The sequence below is a fragment of the Agelaius tricolor genome, unplaced genomic scaffold (assembly GCF_023055355.1).
Source record: "Agelaius tricolor isolate 1412-34295 unplaced genomic scaffold, bAgeTri1.0.p SCAF_9, whole genome shotgun sequence".
Classification (NCBI taxonomy): domain Eukaryota; kingdom Metazoa; phylum Chordata; class Aves; order Passeriformes; family Icteridae; genus Agelaius; species Agelaius tricolor.
This window is the reverse complement of record NW_027269269.1, coordinates 39,980,123-40,003,847: the sequence shown is the minus strand read 5'-3', so window position 1 is coordinate 40,003,847 and position 23,725 is coordinate 39,980,123. Positions and strand designations below refer to the sequence as shown.

At 39.3% G+C, this 23,725-nt stretch overlaps 1 protein-coding gene across 14 annotated transcripts in view; it reads right to left on the bottom strand.

The window, feature by feature from the left end:
* Positions 1–2,689: 2,689 nt before the first annotated feature.
* ROBO2 (roundabout guidance receptor 2) overlaps positions 2,690–23,725 on the bottom strand; it is a 1,036,281-nt gene continuing 1,015,245 nt past the window's right edge. For 8 of the 14 annotated variants that reach the window (XM_071433684.1, XM_071433685.1, XM_071433686.1 and 5 more), the window contains 4 exons: positions 22,318–22,488; positions 15,703–15,966; positions 10,446–10,646; positions 2,690–9,448 (listed from right to left, as the gene is read on the bottom strand). In XM_071433684.1, coding sequence (XP_071289785.1) covers positions 9,447–9,448; positions 10,446–10,646; positions 15,703–15,966; positions 22,318–22,488 — 638 coding nt within the window. In that variant the 3' untranslated portion in view covers positions 2,690–9,446. The remainder of the gene's footprint in view (positions 9,449–10,445; positions 10,647–15,702; positions 15,967–22,317; positions 22,489–23,725) is intronic. The other 6 variants (XM_071433692.1, XM_071433695.1, XM_071433696.1 and 3 more) reach the window with 3 other exon arrangements.

Sequence of the window (23,725 nt, the reverse complement as noted above, 5' to 3'; positions counted from 1 at the left end):
TAAGACTACAACAAAAATATTGAGTAGTACAGGGAAAAAAAGCATCTATTTACCATAAAAAAACCCAACCAAACAAAAAAACAAAAAGGAGAATTTTGTGTCTTCTTTTTTTGTTCCCTGGGACCAATTAAGAGCATCCTGTCATTATTATTGTCAGCACTAGCAACAGTTTACAAACGATAATCAATTCACTGACACATCCTAAAATTGATAGTCAGAGGCCTGAACTGAGAACAGACCCACATTGTTTTGGGTTTTAATGTAAGGTTTTTTTTTTCTGTAATTTCCTTTTCTGAGCAAGTATTTAAATTCATCCAAATCTAAAGAAAGAGAATGGGCTGTGGGCAAAAGGAGAATTTCTGTGAACTAGGTCCACGATGTGCTACAGAACTGTCTAGGAACATAAAGAAGAATTATTTTTTTGTCCTGAAAACAGTTGTTGAAATACTGCATGTCCTTTTATTCTCCCCTCACTTTCCTTTTCTTCTCCTTGCCCTCCACTCCCATGGCTGCTCCAGCTCTGAGTGTCACCAGTGAGGTGCCAGGGCAGGCACAAAGACACCCCTGCCAAAACAAACATTTCCTGGCTTATGACATGTACTCATGAAAGGGTGCTTGAGTTTACCTGGAGTTTTGTTTTGGTTTTTTGGTATTTTTCCCAAGAGTGTTCTACAGCTATAAAGGCATGTGAGACTCCCTTGTCCCACAAAATTCCCTATACTGGCCCAAGCAGGAGTTTCTCATCAGAGCAACTCAGTTTCAAAGTAAAGTTTCTTCACCCAGAAAACTCTATCAGAAATATTACCAAATGTTGTAATTCTGTGATCCAATTAATTATGGAAAAAGTAGTTGTACAAGTACTGAAAGGTTTTACTCTCAGCTAGGGTACAAGGGTACTTACCAGATCTCAGAGGTCTAGTACTTTTACTCTTAAGTTTCCAATTAACTAATTGACATCAGTTTCTATTAAAATCATGCCTCCTAAATCCCTCCATGAAATCAGAAGTGGAACATATCAGCAATGAAAATCTGAAAATCATACCTCTTCTCCCTTATGGGTCTAGAGGAGACTGCAAAGTATGTGAAAATATGGAAAGGGTTATTCTTTGAATATTTTTAAGTGTTTGTGACATCACTTGGGGTTTGGGTAACCCTCAAAAGATCTAAAGGAGCATATGAACTGTAACAGAAGGGAATTCAAAGCCCCATATTTGGAAGCAGGTTTTTAATGTACCCAGACATTTGTGTAGAGAAAATCAGAATGTGTTTGCATGTCCCAAGGCTGCAAAGTGCACAGAGTAGAAAGGGAGTCCTCTGACGGGCACAAATCTGTCCATACATGACAGAAACGAATCCTTCATCTTGATTAAAGGAAAGACTAAAATTTTTCCACAGATTTCACCAGACCCATGATGTACTTGCAGGTCATCACTGTTCAGAATGACTTACTGTTCCAGCTGTTTTAAGGTGCATTTCTGTGCTCCCCCTGACATGGGCTGGGACACATGGCCAGAATCCTTCTGCAACTGTGGCCATTCCCCTGGATTTCCCAGGCTCTGAATGCAGGGCTGAGCCACTCAAATCAGGACTCATCAATCAGTGGCTCTCCCTTAGTTACAAATGCTCTAAAGGCACCCAGTGACCTAGTTTAAACTTAAACCTCATATTCCACATAGATATAATATAAAGTGAACTTTTATACATCCCTGAGTGTGACATGGCTAAGATAGCTTTCTGGGCAAAGAAGGACAAAAATAGAAAAGCCTCATTATGTGCCTAACAACAAGGTGGAAAATATGCAGATGAAGTTTATGCCTGGTGGGAAAAGAGAAGGAAGAAGGGGGTGGGTAGACTGAAGGTAGTTTGAAGCCTGTGACAGCAGAGTAAATACAAAATATTTATTTATCAGTGTCTGCAATTCACTGGGAGATTTGAGGGACTGGGGAAGGAATGGCAGAGGTTTATTTTAAGTACAAACTGGAGTGGGTGACTGTCATTTTAAGACTGGGAGCAGGGGAGACAGGTCTGCAGTAGCTTGGGAGAGCAAAGTGTTTCAGGCAATTGGTGATTAATTGTACTCTGCTATGCCACATCTCTTTCTATTAAACCTTAGATGGCCAAATCTGTTTCCTAATTGTTTTTGTGTTTCTCAGTCTTCTTTTGTCTTGCATAGGAGTAGGCAATTTCTGTGCCATCAATATCTCATTAAGGTGCCTTGGATCTGAAATGCCTTGCTTTGTTTTTAATTTTGTTTTCCAGGTTTTTTGCTACATTTTATGACATGGCATTTTTTGTTTGCTCGTTGCGGTCCATTTAGTCTCTGGCATTCCCTTTCCCCAGGTTATAGCTTTATTTGTTTCTCTGCCTGTTGGCACTCGAGGTGTATGTAAATTATTGTTGCATGCTTCAACATCACCACCTATTGCTCTTCATTTCCCCTAATGACAGTCCCATCTGAATGCTGGTGCCTGCTCAGGTTGTACATGTGTAGAAAATAACTTCAACTCATCCGTGAGGTCTTCTTTAATTTTTCTTATTTTTCTTTTCACCCTCTTTCCTGTTGCTGTTTGCCTCAGACTTGTATTCATGAGGTGAGGAATAGAGCTGCACACTTTCTGCCTGGGGCAAAATCCTGCTGCCACTCGTGCAAGTAGCAGCTTAGAGGAAAAAGGAAGGGCATTCACACAAATAGCTAATCAAAGGGTTTTTAATGATACTCATTAGGAAAGAAATTCATTAACAAGCCAGCACAGAACATTCCCTGAAGGGAGAGTGATGTTACTGGTCACATCAAAGTCCCCACCTGACTAACACCTTTATTGCTGTTCATAGTAAGGCCAAGTTAGCAGCAAAATCAGTCGCATTCAGTTCCTGCCAAGCAAAAAGTCATCAAAGCATGGTCATGGAAACTGGATCAGTTCTGGTTTACTAATAAAAATGGCTTTTCAACTTTTCACAGCGATGTATAGTTTAGCACCCACCACTGATGCTTTTGAATTCATACAATTTTGCATTTCCCACCCTTCACTCTGTCCCCTGCTCTTTTTCTCTCTTTTATTTGGGTACCTCTGACCATGTCCACGGTGTTGCCCATGGCAGTGGTGTAGTCCTGCAGCACCACAAACCTCAGCTGGACGGATGCCAGTGCCCCTTTTCCAACAGAAGTCTGCCAAAGGCAACCTCATGGCAAGGTTCAGTGGGGAGCCCCTCTGAACTGTGGGCAGAGCCCTCACCCAGACAAAGCACCAGTGCAGGCCTGCCAGAGCTTCCCCCACTGTCCAGGACAGATGCAACCTCTGAGCATCAGGGCTATTGCCAACCAGCAGGTGTAAAACTGCCTTTTTTTAATGTTCACACCATTACTTACCTAGAAAAGGGACTCTATTTTTCTGCCAACTCATTCCTAGAGATTAGTATCGGTATCTTGGGATGCTCGTTTGCTCTGTAAAAATTAGGTTTTTTAAATAGACTGGAGAAGAAATCTCACTTTTATTGCATTGCCCTGATACAGTAGAGCTCAGTTATTGGAACAAATTGTAGCAAGCAGCTTCCTGGTTGTTATACCCACATAATTACTACGGGCTGCTACATGAAACCCTGCTTCACTCTTATGCTTAGAGGCAAGATCTCCATTTTGCAAGGACAGAGCAAGTTCTATTATACATTTTACTGCCAAAGGAGGTCAATTAACTTTAATTGGTTCTAATTAGCACTTGCTCAAGCTGTTATATTCTTTACCTGCATCCGAGTGGCTCTCCAAGTGCTGCACAATGGATTCCTGCTTTTGAACACAAAGGAGAATTACTAATGGCATCCTTGAAGGCAAAAGATGCACTGATCAGCATGAATGGGGAACAAATATCAGCACAAATAGCAGGCCTTTTTAGAAAATAAACCCCACAAATATTTTGTGCCCATCTGGCTTAGATCAATTGAACTGAATGCAACTGTGCACCTTGTTGCTTAAAGTTAGAACAATGTAAGTACACAAATGCCATTATTCTTTACCATAACTTCTTTACAGATGAAAGTACTGGAAAATGCAAGGGGAGGGGATGGGGGGGTGCAGGGACAGTGTTACAGCTCTGAAAAAAACAATGGATCATTTCAATGGTAGCCAAAACAAAATACCAAGAAAAAGAAAAAAAATGTCAAACATACATCTGAAATGCTGTTTTCTGTGATTTTTGAACATTGTTTTAAAAGCTTTGTATTAAAGTGGAAGGTTTAAGTTTGGGCATTTTTTGGTTTTTGATTGTTTTTTTTTTTTTTCCATTCTCCTACAGCAAGAGGAACAACCTCACTCTTCAGCATAAGCCATCTGAGTGCTCAGGATGTGGTGAGAACTCAGCAGTGAACTCATGACTGCCTACAACAGACTGAATAAGGAACCACATACCAGAAGAGATGCTGCAATGCTGAGCTCTGCTCTAGGAACTTGTTTTCTGCTCAGGTCTTCCTGGGTGTAGCTACACAGCTAAATACAGTCAGGCCAAAGAGGAATCTAGTCCTCACACCAGCTGTGGAACTCAGAGCTACTTCTCCCCAAATACCCAATACTGTGCATGTAGGCATGGCCCTACATCTGCTGTGGGTCCCATGAGACATCTCTGAGTTGTATCTGAGAATTTGGGTGGAGGAGTGTGGGCAGGAAGGAGCTCAGTCCTGGAGGGAAGAGGGGAACCAGCTAGACACAGCAGAGCAGGTGTCTGCTGCCACTGCTCTCCTGTGTCCCCCTGAATTAATAAAGCTTTTATCCATATATTCAGCCACTCAGTGCATGCAGAGCACCTCCATGGCTCCTCTGCTCTTGCAGCCCCCCTGCCAGACACCCCGGATCCAGGGAACAGCACCAGCACTGAGTGCACAACAGGAGAGCACTGAGAAAGAACCGAGGGAGGGCAGTCCCAAAATGTGAGACACACCCAAGTGAGCTCAATGCAAACCCCCGTGGTGCCACAGGCACTGAAAACCTTCCCTGCCCTGCAAACTCCATCCTCAGAGAAGTGCCCTTCCTCCAGGTGCTGACCTGCCTGGGATCCACTGAAACCCACTGAGCCTGAAGCCTCCAGGTCTCCTCTGCTGGAGCCTTCCCGGGCTATGAGCAGCCAGGGCTGTTCAACCCTGAGCATTCTCCACTCTCACCAGCTTGGATTAACCACACATTTAAAACAAAGCACCAGATTGAGTGTCCCGAGGATCTAGGCCTCCTATGGACTTTGGGTAATTATTTTTTTGTATGCAAAGCAAAAGCAATGAAGTTTATACACATCATTGCTTATACTGTTCAAAATTGCATGTGAAACTGTGGTGGACTTGGCTGTTTCTAAACCAGTATGTGTTACTTATTTTAGTATTACTTTTTCCCTTTTCCCTGCTATTTGAATTTGCCTCCTAAATGCATTGTCCGCTCCCCACATGATTTTAAAAAACAATTCATTTTTTAGCTAATGTGCTCCAGACAGATGGAACACAAAACATGTGTTAAAAAAATTAAAAATTAAACTAAAAAATCCTCCCTCAGCAAAGAAGTACCCCCCAATCTTTACAAAAGGTCAACTTTTTTCTTTCTAGTTCCCCTGCTAAAACTCCACAAGGCCGTTTACCATAAAAAAACCCCAAACTGCATAAATTGTAGACAAGCCAAAGGAGCTGCCTGTAATTTTTTCTTTTTTAAATTGAAGTTCCTGCCAAAATCTCCCCCAGCCCTATTCCCTTTCCTCTTTCAGTTGTGAGGACTCTTTCTCAGCCTCAGTACACACCTCTTCTCGTGGCTGGCAATGCATGGGCTGAGGCAAGCATAAACCAGCATATAATTATTTCAAACAGTCATGTCTTCCTTTTGCACTGGTGTGCAGCTAAATTAACATACTTAAAAACATTCCATGCACCTTATCTTTAGTACTTTTCCCAAGGAATGGTGTTTCTGTTGCATTTCAGGTGACAACCAAAAGGTATTCTAAAGGTTTACTGACTTGGTTATGTACTTGAGAAATAAAGGGGAAAGAAAAAAAAAAAGGAGCATCAAAAAAGGAAATCCTTGCATCACTGAAATGGCTGCCCATACAGCAATACACCACTGAAGCACATGGAACAATTCATTATTTGGTCCTTCAGCCCTCCTGCATTTAAAATTGAGCATGTATTCAGCACAAAGATCAAGAAAAATTGACCTATCCATACATTTTGGGGTATTCTGTACTGGGTTGGCAGTAGCTCCACCAGTACCAGACCCCAGGTCTGAGGGTTCAGACCAGGTTTTACACATCCACTGCTCTGTGGGCTTCAGGCAGAGCCAGCTGTGCCTCCTCAGGGCTTGCCCCACACTGAGGGAACAGCTATAAGCAGAATATTCACTGGAATAGCTGTATCAGTGTAATCACAGAGGTACAACTGTTCCAGGAGAGACAGGACATTAAACAGAAACCCCTCGGACAGGCAATGTTTACCACTGGCTCGTAGCTTAGTTCAAAAAACAGTGTATAAAATGTTCCTTGTCACCTGTAAGTGGACAGTGATGATTATAGCTCAGTCTATGTTATTATTGCCTGATTTTCCCTGTTTGGGCTTTCACATATTGACTCCTTACTCAAGGTCTTTTAACATAGATTTGAAATGTGAATATGTTTTATTTTTCCCCAGTAAATATACAATACACACTTCAACAGTACTATTAACCAACTTCTTATGCCAATTAAACTTTGCTGCACTAACAATACCAATGAAACACATTAAGAGGTCATACTTTTTCGTGAACAAACTGTAGCCAATAAACAGTTTTTAAAAAAAAACAAATTAAAAACCAATTCTAAGTGCTGCCACAACATCCCTTTTCTTTAAACACATTATTCACAATAAATGTTTTCATTTTTTTTAAAAAAAGAAGAATACTTCTTTTAAAATAGTAAATTAAATGGCATTTTAAAAAATATGTACTGTGGTTCATTGGAAGTACACTGTATAGAAAAGAGAGAGAAAAAAAAAAAGAAGAGACATCACCTGTAAGATAATGGAGACACTTTGCCATACACAACAACACCTTATGTAATATTGTAAGCAAATTATTAATGAACAAAAATGTACAGAAGCAGATGGACAAGTTAGTGAATATCATGGTACTGAACAGCTTTAATACTGACACACATTTACTTTCCAGTGGAAGAGATAAAACACATATTTGAAAGTAATTGGAATGGCTTTATCAACCTCTAAAGATACTGAATTTTGAATAGAACAGAGTGAGTAAGGTGTTCCACCAAAGCTCAGCACAAGCTTTTGAATTAAACGGGGAAAAAACAACTATCAGTGACTGAGTTAAATGTTTTCCAGAGAATTAAATTTGAATTGTACTCTGAATAGTCTTCTCTTCATATGGTATATACCAAAATAAAAACCATGCACATGTAATTATGCTGCATTCTTTATCTTACTTGAACATTTTTGCACATTTTTATGTTATGTTTTTCACTATAGTGTTTTAACAAGCAGGAAAATGGCATATACTCATTGGTCACATATGTAAATAAATTCATACTTTTTTTCCTCAACTTTTTTTTTTGTTTGTAACTAGCTAAATAACACATGTTGACCTTAAGGGAGCTAACTAGCATTTTTCAATATTCAATGGTGCTGAGTTATAGTTGATGGCTGTCGTGTTTTATCTTATCATGGAACAAGTTAATGAAATGAAAAGCAACACATACTTAGCATTGTAATTTACTTTTCTAAAATTCTGCCATGACAAAAAGTGTTCTTAATACTGGTGAGCTCCAAGGCAAAATATAAAACAACATAGACTGGTTATATGAAAAGGGTATTCAATGGAAACTTGTGTTCATGGTCAGATAACTAACAGAAATAAGCTGTAAGATGCAATATTTAAATTAAGCATCAAAGTAATGGGTGGGTTAGCCACACACAATAATCTAGGAAAAGCTTGAGAATTTATTCTTTGAGATTTGAGAAGTAAAGAAGACTTGGACAAAGTCATGAAAATTAATGAAGAGACAGGATGCTGTCATTAATGTCCACTTACAGAGTCTGGTTTATTCAAAAACTGTATAAACATGCGTTATTTCCTCATCATTTGAAGCCACTCACTAAAACACAGGTCAAATATTTCCTTTACTTATATCCAACTTTTTGGATGCATTGTATTGCCAGAAATATACTTAATGCAAGTCAAAAATAATTTGACCATTGCTTTCCTTCCAAAAACTGAACATTTTGCTACAAATTTAGTGGATCCAACTTCAGCTCTTGCAGGCTTCAGGTATGGAACAGAAAGGGTTGTGTAGACTGCATCAAAACAATTAATGTCATGAATTTCAGTGGTGCAGCTTTATCCTCTATTGTACTGTACATGTATTGGAAAGATGAAATAAGATACTCTGACATTTCAATTTTTTGGAAGCAGCCTGAATATGTCTTAGTAATAAATTGCATTCTTATCTTCTTACTAGGTATTCCTTGTGTTTATGTGGTTTGTTTCCCCTGAAAAATCTCTTTCCTATGTTTTGGGCTAGAGAAATAAATGGTAATAATTCCTTTAAAACTGCAAAATAAAAACAGCTTTAGTGAAACACCTTAAAGTTCTTTTATTTGTAGCAAGGTTTGTTTTTCTTCCCCTTAGTGGCATGGGATGGCTAAAAGCAGATACTAAGGGTATCACTCTAGTGAAAGGGTCTAGGCCATCTCATGCTACCTTTAGTTTTCATTTTCACTCTTTAATCTCACACTTCCAACTTCTGACCCCTTCTTAAATAGGAAGAGCAACTATGTTGCTAGATTTTAAAAGGTTTAAATCTGTTTCTAATGTCTTCACTGACATCAGTTTTGCCTGTCACTTTCTCATTTCTACACCCCAATGGAAAACCACCTAACATACTCCTTTACATCCAAAGTAGCTTACAGGATGTAAACCTTCTTCACACATTCAGTCTCTTTTTTTCTTCATGTCATGAGGAGTAGAGTTTTGTGCTTATCACCAAATAAAATTGCAGTGCAAACTTTAAACATAAAAGTTACACAATTAAAAGTTAATATATGGCACCACAGCCTATTAATTCACATATAGTACAACAGACCAGTAAAAACAGACATGAATATGAACATAGCTAAAAAGAAGGTGAGCTTGCATAGCAATGCAACAAAAGAAATTATATACAGAAGGAAATCCTTTTAATCCTGGAGGGTGATTTTTTTTTCTTTCTTTTTTTTATATACTCCTGACAAGGAATAGCTTAAGGTGGATGGTGTATTAAAGAGAAGAACACAAGTAAAGTATCTGTGGGATATGTGTGGCTGTGTGTCTTTACATTGCATTTACAGTTCTTTTAATAGTACATAAATAAAGAAAATGTTCATTGCACTGTTTAGTGTCATCACTTCCATGAGTTCAGACCTGATGGTCCATCAGAGCAGCTTGCAATGTGTCTTCTCAACTACTCTATAGAGAGAAACAAAAGAGAGAGAAAGAGGTTGTAATAAGGAGGAAAAAACCACACAAAATGAAGCCTATGGCAATATTACTGCAGCACAGAATGAATATTCAATAGGTTGTGAGAACAGGGTTAATTGCTTCTAAGATGAAAAGCGAGGGATGCTAAAATTTAGCACTTACCAACACCATATCTGAGGCTGCACATTTCAGGGCTCCTGGGTCACCATTAGCTCTCTTACAGCTACAGGGCAGTAACTGCCAGGAGCTGCTGAGGGTTTGGCTGCAGCAAGAGGAGGCAGACATGCCAGCAGCTCCACTGCTTTTATGACCACTAATAAGTTTATTAAACACACCAGTATGCCTGAGTGTGCTGGGGTTTTGATGTTCTTTCTCAAACAACAGACTCAAGCCTTTGGGCAGCTGGTACTGCCAGCACGTACATCGCATCAACACGGTTTCATCAAAAGTTAAACAGATACTGAGTGATAATAGGAAACAAATCTGGAAAACAATTTCCCTGCCCTGGGATGCTGAGGAAAGAAGTGGAGATATAAAACTGAAAAACTGGGGTATGCAATCAAGAAAAGAGGACCTCCCAACTAAGAGAATACTTCTCATCAAGCAACAGGAAATTAAGGAGAAGGCCAAGGAAATCTGTCACTGGCATTTCCAAGACAAGCACACTACACTTTGCCAAAAAAAAAATTCCAAGTTACTAGAATTCCTTCTCAATTTTTCCCATGCTTCACTTGCATTACACACAGAGAGATGTACCATGTAGATAACTTTGGCATGGCTTACACAGATTTGAACTGGTCCAAAGCAAGGAACAGAAGGACGACGTTTGTTTGCCATCACATGCAATACGCCTCAGAAGGCAAAAAGACCTGCACAAAGCTTAATCTGATTATCACACACAACTTCCTACTCCCTTCACAAGAGATTTATAATCTTTTTCTTTTATCTATTTGAGAGTTTTAACTGGGGCTGGAGGTAAACTTACATAATTCACCAGTAAACTGTCCTTGACTGTTTGCTCCCACAAAGCCCATATCAAGAAGGTCACTGGCATTGCGTTGGTGACCCCCTCGCAAGACTTCACCTTTTCTGGGTCCAGTTGATCCTTTAGAAGAAGATGTTCCTGAAGAGCTGTGGCCACCAGGGGATGGGAAGTTGGGTTTACTATATGGTACGAGTGCCTCTTCTAGAAAAGCAAAACAAAGCAAAATAAATACCAATGAAGTCCTAGGAGTAGGAATAAACAAGCTATTCATTTATGCATGTCATATTAATTCATGTCTGTCTTTTCTCTTGCTCTATAGCATAACAATTTTACATAAGAAAATACACAACTAAGAGTTGTATCCCAAGGACAGAGAAGCCAGTATGAATTTAAATCTTGCTTCCTTGTGAACTCCTAAGTCAGTTTGTATTAATTATAAGAAGTCTAGATTCATTATGAATAAGAGATCATGAATCATAGATACTTTAATAAAAATAGGTGAACATGCAATTTCCAAAACAATGAAGCTATGATTAGATTTTTGCTTCAAGCCTACATAAATGTGCTTTTTCCTTTTCTTTAGCTTAAATTATGGCAACATTACCCCAATCAGTTTAGATAAAGAACGACAATATCAGCTAATTTAATTAGCTTCCAGCAACTCAGTAATTTCTAACAATGCAAAGTACACTGGCAATTTTTTTTTTTGAACTGGTGTTGAATTACATTGGAAAATATTATATTATACATTGCAGTTGTAATATTTGGAGCGGACAAATAATCCTGCGGCTTGTTTCATGTTCCATTATGGGCAAAAGGCTTACTTTTGCTCACTTGGATTCTTTTTCTGTGAAGACCTGTAATAATGAACTGCTTTCAAAAGCAGGATTAATGGCAATAAGGCATAAGGCTGTAAGTCCTCATATAGCATGAAGTAAAACAAGACATCACTTCTGATTAGAGTTTCCTGGAGATATTGTTGTAATAATCCAAATCTAAGAAGCATAACAGCAGAACTGATTTAACACTGAAATAGAAGCACTATTTTATTTCTTTGCTGTGTATGATCCACTTTTGCCCTCTCAGAAGCTGAAGAAAGAGATCTTGCTAAATATAGTTTGAGTCAAGAAAGAACATGAGTATATATGCCTAACCTCAAACACAGCATTGTCCCTTCTGAAATCGGTGGGATTTCTACTGCTTGAATCTTGCCTTTTTTCAAAGGGAATTTAGGTCCAAAGGGTTTTCTTTATTTTGGTTTTCCAATTGTCTTCACTCTTAAACAACCTTTTGAGGAGAAATGGACTTTCTTTGACAGAGGGCAGGAACACAGAAAGAAAAGTAGGTGGGGATGGTTGGAAAGAAAGAGGAGAAAGAAATGCTTTTATTCACAAAGCAAAGCCTTTGCAAAGACTGTAGCAGGGGCATAATTAACTTGGAGAAGTGCTAAATGAGAACAAATTTGTGGAAGAAATGCAGGATTTCGTTATTTGCCACAAGAGAGTAGGATGTGGGGATTCCCCCCCGTGAGCTGCTATTGAACTGAGCCTGATTTTAAGGTAAATCTCTTGCAGAAGAGGGCAGGCAGTTGACTTCTTTCCCTGCCAAAGTATCTCCCTCTGGTCCTGCCAAGGGACCAGAATATTTGTGCTGCAGGATGTAAGGGCATTATCAGTGTTTTGTGCTATGACTGCGTGCAGTCCTTGCTGGGAAAAAAAAAAAAAAATGCTTGAAAGACTCTGTAAAATGGCATTTAACAGCCACAGTCTATCCTAAATTATGTTACTTTTTTTTTATACATCAAGACCTAACAATAGAGTCAGATGCAAACCTGGCTTCCAAAGGCTGGCTAAAATATGGAACAGTTTTCATTAAGGCAGCAATAAAGCAAATGGCATAAATCAGTTCAGCAGAAAGCTGGATACATTTTTAAAGGATGAAAACAAAAGTCACTAGCATAGCAAAAGAGTTGGAAGATGACATATATAGTCAATTGATTTGTTTTTCTAGCTGGTGGACTCAGGATAAGGCCTCCTTCGGGTTCAATGAAATATTGAGGAAAAACGACCATGAATAAATATAAAGTGCATTATCATTATAGAGCATATGGTATGTTAAATTATCTGTTGTGCCCTCAGAAATAAACATAATCCATTAAATAACGAATTGTGACATAAACAAAGGCTAGGTTTTACACAACATTCTAGCACATGAAAAGTAGTTGTCTTCAGTCCTGAGAATGGGCTCACATTTATTAAACTCTTCTAAAAGTGCCCCATGTCCAGGCCTGCAAAGAATATGGGGAGGTTTTGCTGGTGCCTTACTCATTGAAATAGTGAGCCATTAATTTGAAGTTATAATTCTAGCCCCTGTGAAATCAGCATTCTGTGTAACAATGCTTCTATACCTCAGGAAATAACCAAAAGGCTTTTCCTGCTATCAAAATTATTGTAACCTGATCTAGCACCACTTTCGTCAGGGGGGCAGCTGAGAATGTCACATTTGATGTGCTTTAACTCCAGTTCTACAATGAAGCCACTGCCAGGAACTCAGAGATCTTGTTTATACTGAAAGCAATCAGTGGAAACAGAGATCCCAGACTTGGGTATTTTTATTCTGTTCAACTTCAAACTAAAGGTCTTACTTTCAAAATTTCTCTCACGCTTGGTAACATCTGAAATTAATCCCATAAGTTGCATCTATTTTCTGGAAACTGTTAACTAATACTAGCAACTGTTTTTTGGAAATGCATTGAAAACTGTGACAGAATGGATTTCCAAAGAACTATGCCATTAATAAAGGGAAGAAGCACAATTGATATTATTAAAACACCTAAAGTGAGTGATATAAAACAGCATAATGCACAAGAGTAGCCATTTTAAAATCTACACAAGAGTGCAGAGCAAGAAAGCTGCAGTGCAAGAGGCTGGAATGACAATGCAGACAGAGAGATATGAACCCCTGGCCTGTCTTGTGCACAAACTTTGTGAACTCCTCACACCAGGATAAACTCATAGCATCTCCTAGAGGCATCCTTTTTTATGCATAAAGGATATGCACTTGCTCTTGGCATCCTGAATTTGACAAGAACAAGATACCTGTAACCCCTTCAGTTTAGGGTATTGGAAGTGTCAAAATCAAGTTCTCTTTGTTTATGGGCAGATAAATGCACTCCCTGCAGGATGGGAATTTTACTACTGTATAAGCTCTGCATCTCAGAATAAATGACAAATTCTATTTACACGCTTGTGATACAGAGGAAAAAGAAAGGACTTCTTTGTAAGCAGGTCAGAGAAGCACCCTTAATAATTTCCAAGGAAATGAGAAGTGTAAGGTATATTTGGGCTATTTTCTATGTGTTTGTATATCTTCCAAACTGCAATTAAAATTGCCATTTCACCAAGCAGCATGAATTTCACACACTATTTTTAAACTGTGATTTCACATTGTGATTTCAGAACATGAACAGCTACTCACTTGTTTATGCAGCCAACAAATTAGGGGGTTTTAACAGTACCATTATTGATATTTTTAAAAATATGAATTGTATTTTAAATATTTAAATTTTTAATACAGGTAGCAATATTTTCCCTAGGAGAACTTTATTCAGTAAATCCTGTCCCCATGACTGATTTGTCTGCACACTGCTCTTCTTTTTATAGGATGTCAATGGCACTAGTGTGTTAGATTAACAAGGAGCTTTAAGAGTGAACAAAATCAATAAAAGTATGGATGACAAGAGTACCTCTAGTGTAACTGTGGGAGCTACATAGATAAGAGAAGAAACAGTATAACCCTACAAAAAAACTTTACACTCAGTATAATTTTTTGTTTAAATCTTATTTGTCCTCCTGTATCACTCTAATCAGCACTGCACTGGGATGAGGTGATTAATGGGCTAAAGAAAACACCCTAGGATAAAAGAGCAGCTTTTACTTGAGGTCAGGTTGAGAGAGGGAAACTGTGAATATTGTAGAAATCCAGCTCCAGCCTAGCATCCCCTCCTGTGCACATTTGTGCAGACTTGAAATCCATTTAGGCGCTAAAGTCAGCTTGGGGCAAGGTGCAGGTCCTGTATGAAAGTGAAAACCTGCGCTGTCATCTTGCTGGGCTTAAGAGATGAATGCTACTTTGTCATAGCCTGGAATAAAGAGAAGAGAGGGTTTTTAATGCGGCTGAAAGGAATGTCAGTAGTTTAGAAGGATCAGCCTTCTTGCAGACACGTGAAAACTGCTGCCAACCTGGAAGCAGGTTGAAAGAACTGGAAAATATGGCCCTATATGTATAAATAAATACATCTAACAGAAGATATTCTAAAAATTTCTCTCCTTCCCTGCTGGCCTGAAATTGTTCCTATTTTCTCCATCGCTACTCTTGAGAACATTATTAATTTCCAGAACATTGCAAAGAGTGCACCGAGTCAGGTGCTAATGAGATTTCATCAATGCAGGAGGGAAGATAGCTGGATCACGAGCTCTCATTGCACTTTGCCTTTCCTTATTTTCCAGCCTGACCCTCGCTAGCACTTTCCCAGAGAGGTGTGAGGTGATCCCAGAGCCCTGCCAGGCACAGAACCCCTCAGCAAAGGGGTGGAGCAGCCCTCTTGGAATCTCTGTGGGTCACAGTGACCCTGAGATATGTACAGGTCTCTTTTCCCAGCCCGGGAGTTGAAGAAGGAGTCAGGATTGCCCAGCTGTGGTTTTCAAGGTTGTTTATAATTTCTTATCTATAACATTCTTTCCCTGGCCTACTGAGGTCCTTTCAGCAGGTCAGTCAGAGGCACACTGACCGCCCTCAGGGGCGTGTTGTCTTTTTATACTAAAAACTACGTGCACATTATTTACAATTATTTTCCAATACCTATCACCTATGTTAGACAGTTTATTCCTACCTTAAACCAATCCAAAAGTGCCAGCATCACACAGAACATGGAGGCTAGGAAGAAGGAGAAAGAAGGACAAAACATGCCCAAATTCCTCCATCTTGAGCTCCCATTCTAAAAACCTCAAAAATCTACTTTTCACCCTGTGACAAACTAGCTATCATTCTACTTAAACTTTCGTGGCTCGTCATTCTTCATATAAAGGTGGTAAAATGGGTCAAAATGGGTCAAATTCAAAGGCACATGGGTCTTGGGCTCTGTGCCAAGGTCTCTGATCCCCCTGGCAGGGGCTCGAGCCATCCAGGACAGCCAGAGGGATGTCCTGGCTCCCGACAGAGTCCCTGCCTCGCCTCGGCTGGTGCAGCGCGCACACACCTGATCCGAAGGCTTGTTTGTGTTGGGCTTTCCTGAAATCCTCTTGGCGGTCTGCAGAGCTTATCCACTCCTGGGCTTGCCGCTGCCACTCTAGTGATGTCCTAGCGGGCCGGTCCAGGGAGCTCTTTGTGTCATCTACGTTGGCTGCCGCGTGCTGCCTCTCCAGAGAGCTCCCCTTCCTCTCGGCAGAGCCTCCGCGCTGGCCGGGCACTATGGGCTGCCTTAAACCCTGACCGGGGGGCGGGTCGGGTGGTGGTGGAAGATCTAAAAAACGTGAATAATATTCAGGTGAACTGATTTTTTCCTTTCATTTGGAACAGAAGGTCTGTTTTCGACGCTGAAAGGTGCCTCGTAAACAGTACGAGCCACCAAATCGGTTTTAAAAGGAGGAAATTTCATGTTAATCAGAAAAGGGTTTTGACTTCTGCTAGCTCTTTATTCTGTGTTTCTACCTCTTTCTAACTTCCATAAAAAACCATAGGCTCTGAGCCCTGACTTACACTTCCAAGCATGGGACTGAACAATTCCTTGTTCAGTAACAACAAGGAATTAAGAAAGGCTGTGGAAAACTGATCCATGCCAGTTGACAATTTCCCTCCACCCTACTGGGGCTTGCTTCATCCTGGTTTTGGGCTACACTTTCAGCTCAAGGTGTAAACTCAAAATCTAACATACAACTTCATCAAAATGAATAAAATGCCACAAATATTGGGAAAAAAATGACTGTGAAACCTACTGGCATTGAAAAAACATCAGTAATCTCAGACCAATGTGTTTAAAGAGAACCACCAAACAATGGGTGAGAATTTTAGTCAATGAAATGAAGAGCTAGACTCTTCAGAGACTAAAGGATGGCCACTCTTAAGTTTTGCAGTCCTGCAAATATAACCAATTAAAACACAATTTCAGCTAACAGAAAGACACTTCCCTAGTCTTTACCAACTTCTGTCCTTTTCAAGTTTGTGACTTGGACTACTAAGATGCTTGTAGAATTGAAGGTCAACCTTCTAAATACATTTTTGGGGGCAAAAACTGCACTTTTTTTATGAGTCCATGACCCAAGGTAATTATAGACTCAGGATAATTCATATTCTAAATGCAACTTTTCATGTAAATGATATAATAGACTCAATAGTCCAGATTATTTAAAAGAAAAGAAAAATCAGAAAATAGAAGCACCTTTAGTATCATAATGAAAATTCTTCTATATCATATACACATTTTTTACAAGGAACAGTTTTGATAATTCTGTTTTGGGGCAATGGATAGCCCAAGTAAATCTCTGCAGCCACACCAACTTCACAAAAACCTGTATTAGCTTACAACAGATTTGGGTCTGACCTGTTTTCTAGTCCTTTCTACCTTCCTGTGTTGTGAAGATTTATCAAGGAATTGAACTTGGCTCAGTAACAGGCATGGAAAAGTAAACCTCTGTTTTGCCTGCAGGGAAGTCTGATGTTTATAACTCTAGTGCAACTGAAATTCATTTTATAAATTGGTCAGGAGGCCTTTGGAGGGAGTTGATTTCAAAGTCTCTAATCCAGCTTTATATAATGCTTTATATAATGCTACACAGAATTTTTTCATGTCCTTGCTGTAAGAGGTGATACTTATGCCTCACGCATGGAGCAGAAATGCTTCCAAAGTTGCTGGGATGTCATTCCAGTCAACACCATCTCTTACAGAAATATGAGATGTGCAGGTTATTTGTGTTTTCAAGAGAAAAAAGTTGTACCCAGTGATGCTCTTGTGCCTTTGCTCACAGCTGCAGTGCTGTGCCCCAGATTAAGATAAGCACCCTCTGGCAAGAGCAGCCTTTTAATAATCTGTCAGAGAACTTGGTGCATGCTTTATGTTCAGCACTAATTTATTTGAGAAATTTTTTGTTATGAATATAGATGCGACCTTTCATGACAATGACTGCACTTGAGTTACTGTAGGTGGAAGCAGGAGGGTATGGGAGCTTGCCAATGTTAAAATTGCTTTATAGTGCTGGCTTCCAAAGTGGCATTTCTTATAATTGATTTTATTGCCATCATAACCAGTTAATGTACAGAACCACAACACTGGCATCTGCTTATGCAATCTGAAATAGAGATCACTGAAGTTGTGATTTATAAGCACTTTGTGGAGATGCATTGAATCCAATAAACACAGCCATAACATGACATGGGACTGTGCAATTTTCCCAGATAAAATATTTACCGTTCAATATAAGCAAAATTTTCAAGTAGTAACACAGAAAAAAAAAAGTTTAAATTATTGCAGTATTAAAGTTTAAAAAGACTACCCTACTTCAGAAATTGCTCTCTAATAGTTGTTATTAATTAGATACTTAAAAGGAAAGAAAGCTTGTACTTAAACTATACTGCATGTTCTAGAGCTGGCTGCAACTCCTGGAATTACTGTAGAGTTACAGTGTTGATCTACTGCTAACCTGATTATTGCTTTTATCCATCCACAAAACAAGCATAAAGACTGACTTATGTATAGAAGTGAAATGAAAAACCATGTTTGTAAATTTCCTTGGGTGCTTTAAACCTATGGATGAGCTGAAGAGAAAAATAAAATGTATCTTGCAATGAAGCTTCATAGAATTCTAGAAGAACTACAGGTACTTTGGAATTAACATTAACTGGCTCTGGCCTGAGTACAAACTTACTGAACTGTGTTACAAGTGTCTGAGAAGATCTGTAAGAACGGTTACTAATTGTAGGCAAACATCACCTGACTAAACTGTTTTTTCACCTCCTTACTCAGGCTGACAGCCACATAACACCTACCTGTCCTTTTTAATAAAAGCTGGAAGGGAGCTTCATTTGGAAATGTGGCTTTTGATTTGCTCTACTACTTACATCCTGCATTGTAAATCTTTTGCCTTAGTAAATAACTAAATATTTTCTGCTCTCTTTTGATCAACCCATCACAAAACCCATTTTCTGATGGGTTGATCAAAAGATCCCATCTGGAGTCATGAGTTTGAGACACCATTGAGAGCAGTCTTGTCTTGCCTTGGCTTTTCTACCCCTGCTAAAGGGGTAACAGATGTCAGCTGAGTTAGAAGTCCCAGATCCTCAGAGGAAGACCGATTACCACATAAAGGCAATCATGTCAAGCCATCGTGTCAATCCCTTAAGTTCTGAATTTAGAAATGTAGGGACTTCAGTGGGATTTTCAGAGAGGATACCCAGAGTGGTAACACTGATTCACCCTACTTCCATCTAAATCTCATTTATCCTTCAGGTGGTAGGGAAAATACCTGAAAGCCTGCACTGAGCTAGTAACTTTCTAGGTCAGTAGGATGTCATCCAGACTTTCATTTTGAAGCCTCTAATGGCAGGATTATCAAACCTGCAAGGCAATTCATAAGTACATTGGTGGGGAGGTGATGGTCTTATTGATTCAGTAATGGAGGGACTGTGATTGAGGAGCTGTAGGACATCAGAGTGCCTGATAAGGGGGAGATGGATATTCAGTCTGGGATTACTCCAGCCCTTCTTTAGAAGGCAGAGCATTGGCTAAATGATTCAGGCAGCAGTCAAGGTTTGGCACAGCTTCTCATGATTAACTGGAAAAGGCAGCAAGTTAAAGAACCTATAAGGACACACCTTTCTACCTGTGTCAGTGATTTTTTCTCATAGGAGAGATAATTACTGTGACATTTAATAAGCCCCTGAAACACTTTATAGCATCAGAAGGTAAGTATTTTCTCAACATTAAAAATTATTTTTAACACACAGTAGGAAGTGAGTAGCAAGGCATGGTAACATAAGTCTTATGTTCCAGTTCTCCTTTTCAAACTCTAAGCATATTTCCCTTCTGCCTCCTCTTTGATTTTTCTTTTTGCATATCATGCTCATTAAGGAAGGGCTTTTAACTTCAGTCACAAAGTTACTGTGCTGCAAACTATATGACAGATTCCACTGTTTTGCTATTCATGACTACATTGTTGCTAGGAAAACAAATTATTCCTTGAGCTCTAACACTAAAACCCCCCAGGTTTTTGTTTGCAGGTTTGTTTTTTTTTTTTCCATTTTTGTTTTTGTTTTATGGTGGACTGAGAGCTCAGAATGAAAGTTTGACCATCTGAGGGATTCATAACATATTCTTCCTCTGCGGATTTGCTGTTGTCTCCATAGTCTTTCAGGATGTGGAAGTGAAAAAACAAGTTGTACAGCAAGACAAATGTGAAGACTCCATCTAGAGTCAGTCTCTAGAGGCTTCTGACCTGCAGCTGAAGGAAATGAAGAAGCAGGGTTTTAGGGGATTTGTGTGGACTGCTGTCAAAACTAAGCATGAAGTTGAGGCCTCAAATGCTTACACAGTCTGAGATGTGTGTGCTATGTGTTAAATATTACAGTTTCTTAGGTCTTTTGCACTGTCCCACATGGTTACAGTTAACAAGGAGGAAGCACTCAGGATGTGTGTGGGAATGGGCAGAGAAAGCTGGAGCTTTCTTAGTCAATGAAAATTGAAAATGACAGACATCCGGTATGTGATGAGACTTAAACACAGGATACCAGGACTCATCCAACTTGGGAATTTGAAAACAACTGGCAAACCAAGTATATTCTCACAAGACAAATCCAAGAGGAAGCAGTTATAAGACAATGGATTGGAGACATAAGAAAAAACAGAGAAAATGTATAGCGATGCTTTTCACAGAAATCAGGATGGCCCAGGGCTGAATGGACTGGCCTGGATTAGGGCTTGGAATTGCTGGACCTATCTGAGGCTCTCCTACTTCCTCTTTCTAGCTATAGCTTAAGCATAGTGATATTGTCTGTCTTTGTAAAGTTCATTGCAATATTCCCCAGAAAGCACCCAGTTGCCATTTTTAATTTCTGTGAACCAGAGATTCCTAAATTCAATTGTTTACATACATGCAGGTGGCAGCAGCAACTTCTAGCTTCCTTAATTGACAAATGATCTTTTGCAAATTTAACTATGACTCAGACTTGACATTACACTTTAGTGACTCATATTCAGTAGGAGTTGAAGCGGAAAACTGTTCCATTTGTGTTTGTTTGTTTGTTCCTGTGTTAATACAGGATGGGAACTGTTCCTCTATTGCTCCAGGACATTATAAATTTTTGCAACATATAGCAAGAATTTTAACTAGGTTTATAAAAGCCAAATATTAATCTAATGGCATCCAAAAGCTGTTATGGTTTTGCCCATGTCTGAGAGGTTGAAGGAAATGGTATATCATTGGTATTCTGATTTAAATATATGAAAGAAACTCCAGTAAGATTAGTATTTTATTAAGAATAAAGTAATAGGAGTCTCCTCTTTTTAATGAATCCTAAAATTGAATCTCTTTCGCTTATTTAAAACAATGCCAAATTTTATGATGGAGTCACTCTCTGAGGAGCCCCACTTCCATCTGTCTCATGACCTGAACTGGATCCCCATTAATTTTCTGGTATCCACACTATTGTAAAACACTTCTGTAGCAACAGTATTCAGAAGCAGAAGGATTAGTGTCCACCATACTGAGTGCACTAAAAACTCACATGTACACAGAATTTGCGGCCTAAGATGCTCACAGTTCAGGGTGACAGGATATGGCACTCAGAAGGGTTAGCAAAAAATGTACAGCAAGAGTATGGCCACCACTACAAGTGACATCCATAAATTTGCAGTTACTGTTCTCATAGGCACATCTATTCAATGGATCTGTGTAATAGAGAGACCTCTGCAATATATCCACAAGGGGAGGGAAATAATGTTTAAAGGAACTTGGATCCATAGGAGCAGAGTCTAAGCTACTTTAAGCTATTTCCACAAATAATATCAGAGGGAGAATGAGCCATAGAGCAAGAGATGTAACAATAATCCCCTCAGTGAACACTCTGATCATTTCAACACCTACAGGTGCAAGGCCAGGGATCAGAAGAAATGAGGGGGAGGTAGCCAGCTGGTCACCTTCCTATCCAGTCTTACTCAAAAACTAACTTGTGTCTTTTGTCAGACTCAAGAGGGGTAGACAAAGAAAATGGAAGAAAGAGCTGATCTTAACTATTAGAAGAGCAGAACAGACATGCCTGAAATTTCCATATGGGAAGTAGTCATAAGAGAGAAGTGGAGATGTAAAAGAGGGAGACACAGTCACTGAGGTCAGTGGATGTCAGGACTGGAGCAGCACGGACAAGAGGTGAGGCAGAATCATGGGAAAACATGGCACATGTTGCTGTAGCTGTTGGGTGTCTGTCAAAACCAGCACAAACCAGACAAGTCCTGTGGGAGCCGCTCTCTGCTTCTCCTTAGAGATTCATATATACAGGTACTGCTAGTGGTGGGTTCTTTCATAAAATGTAAAATTACAGGCCATTTTTCAATGTCAACTCATGTGCAATGCAGTCATTTTGGGGTAAGATTTATATTGAGATCTGAGAAACCCTAAGAGATGATGACATATGCAGAGCAGAAATGGGGAAAGGCTCCTCCAACCCTCACCCAAGCCCCGCACGGCTAGAGCTCCAACATGGCTCACACGGCAACCTGGGGACCCCAACTCCACCAGAGCAGTAATTGATATTCCTGAATTGATATTCCTGGAAAGATGGCTCTGTGCACAGCTGCCTGCTGCAGGTGTCCCTGCCCAGCACTCACCGTCCGTGATTCCCTCGCGGCGATGAGGCAGAGCGGGCTGCTCCAAACGCCCGCCCTTGTGTTTCTTCGTGGGCCTCTGCCTCTGACCCTGACTGACAGCTGCACTCGTGTTGCTGTCAGTAGAAAAAGGACTGCCTGGCCGAGGTCTCTGAGAGGAAGAATATGCTTTGCCTAAAGAATTAAAAAAAAAAAAAAAAAAAGAGAGAAACCAGAAGAAAAAGTGTTATTGCCTTGAAATGGGCTGTTCTATTAGTGTCTGCTCTGAAATATTAAACCAGGTCTAATTCTCAGAGGCAGGCAAGTGTCCCCCCAAGGTACCCACTGCTAACAACTGCTTTGAGACACACCACAGCAAGTGAAGTAGGGAAATTTGGCTTTCTTTTGTCTTTAACTTCTATAATTACAATTATTCCATCTGTTGCGATAAAACTACTGTATGCCATGTAACTCCTACCTGCTCTGTGTGCTGAACAGATGTGTCATAACAACTCCTCAGCCTTGAACAGGGAAGGAAAACAGTTCTGCAATCATATCAAATTTATCTCCTCCTGCCTTCCACTTTGATGTTTTCTGAGCCAGATTCTCATTTTAGGGACTCCCATATGCACTGTATATCTGGAGTAACTCCAGTGAGATAAACATAACTGATTTTGCAAGCTATGTAGCTTTGTAGCACTGTATACTTAAAGGCTCTCTTTTCTCAAGAAATAAAAATGGGGGTATATTTAAATGTTAACATTTTCCAGTTAATTTTCAGTACTTTTATTTGTTAAAAATATCTGTTGTGACCTCAGATTTATTTATATATCATTTTATATCTCATAGATATAGATATGTGTGTGTGTGTATATATATGTAAATACACACTATTCAAGCTGTGTGATTTCTCTTAAAGAAATATCTTTGATGCTGTTCTATGGAGCAGATGATTAAAAGCCTCGGAATTTAAAGAGCACAGTTCATTTACTACATTCACTTCCTCTTATTCTGATATTTTTATTCTGTTAACTAGACTTAATGTTTAATGATAACAGATGAAAACTAAAAATCACCACTGATTTTGCAAGCTATGTGGCTTTGCAGCACTGTATACTTAAAGGCTCTCTTTTCTCAAGAAATAAAAATGGAGGTATATTTAAATGCTAGCATTTTCCAGTTAATTTTCAGTACTTTTATTTGTTAAAAATATCTATTGTGACCTCAGATTTATTTATATATCATTTTATATCTCATAGATATAGATATATCTATATGTGTGTGTGTATATATATACACACTATTCAAGCTGTGTGATTTTCTCTTCAAGAAATATCTTTGATGCTGTTCTATGGAGCAGATGATTCAAAGCCTCAGAATTTAAAGAACACAGTTCACTTACTACATTCACTTCCTCTTATTCTGATATTTT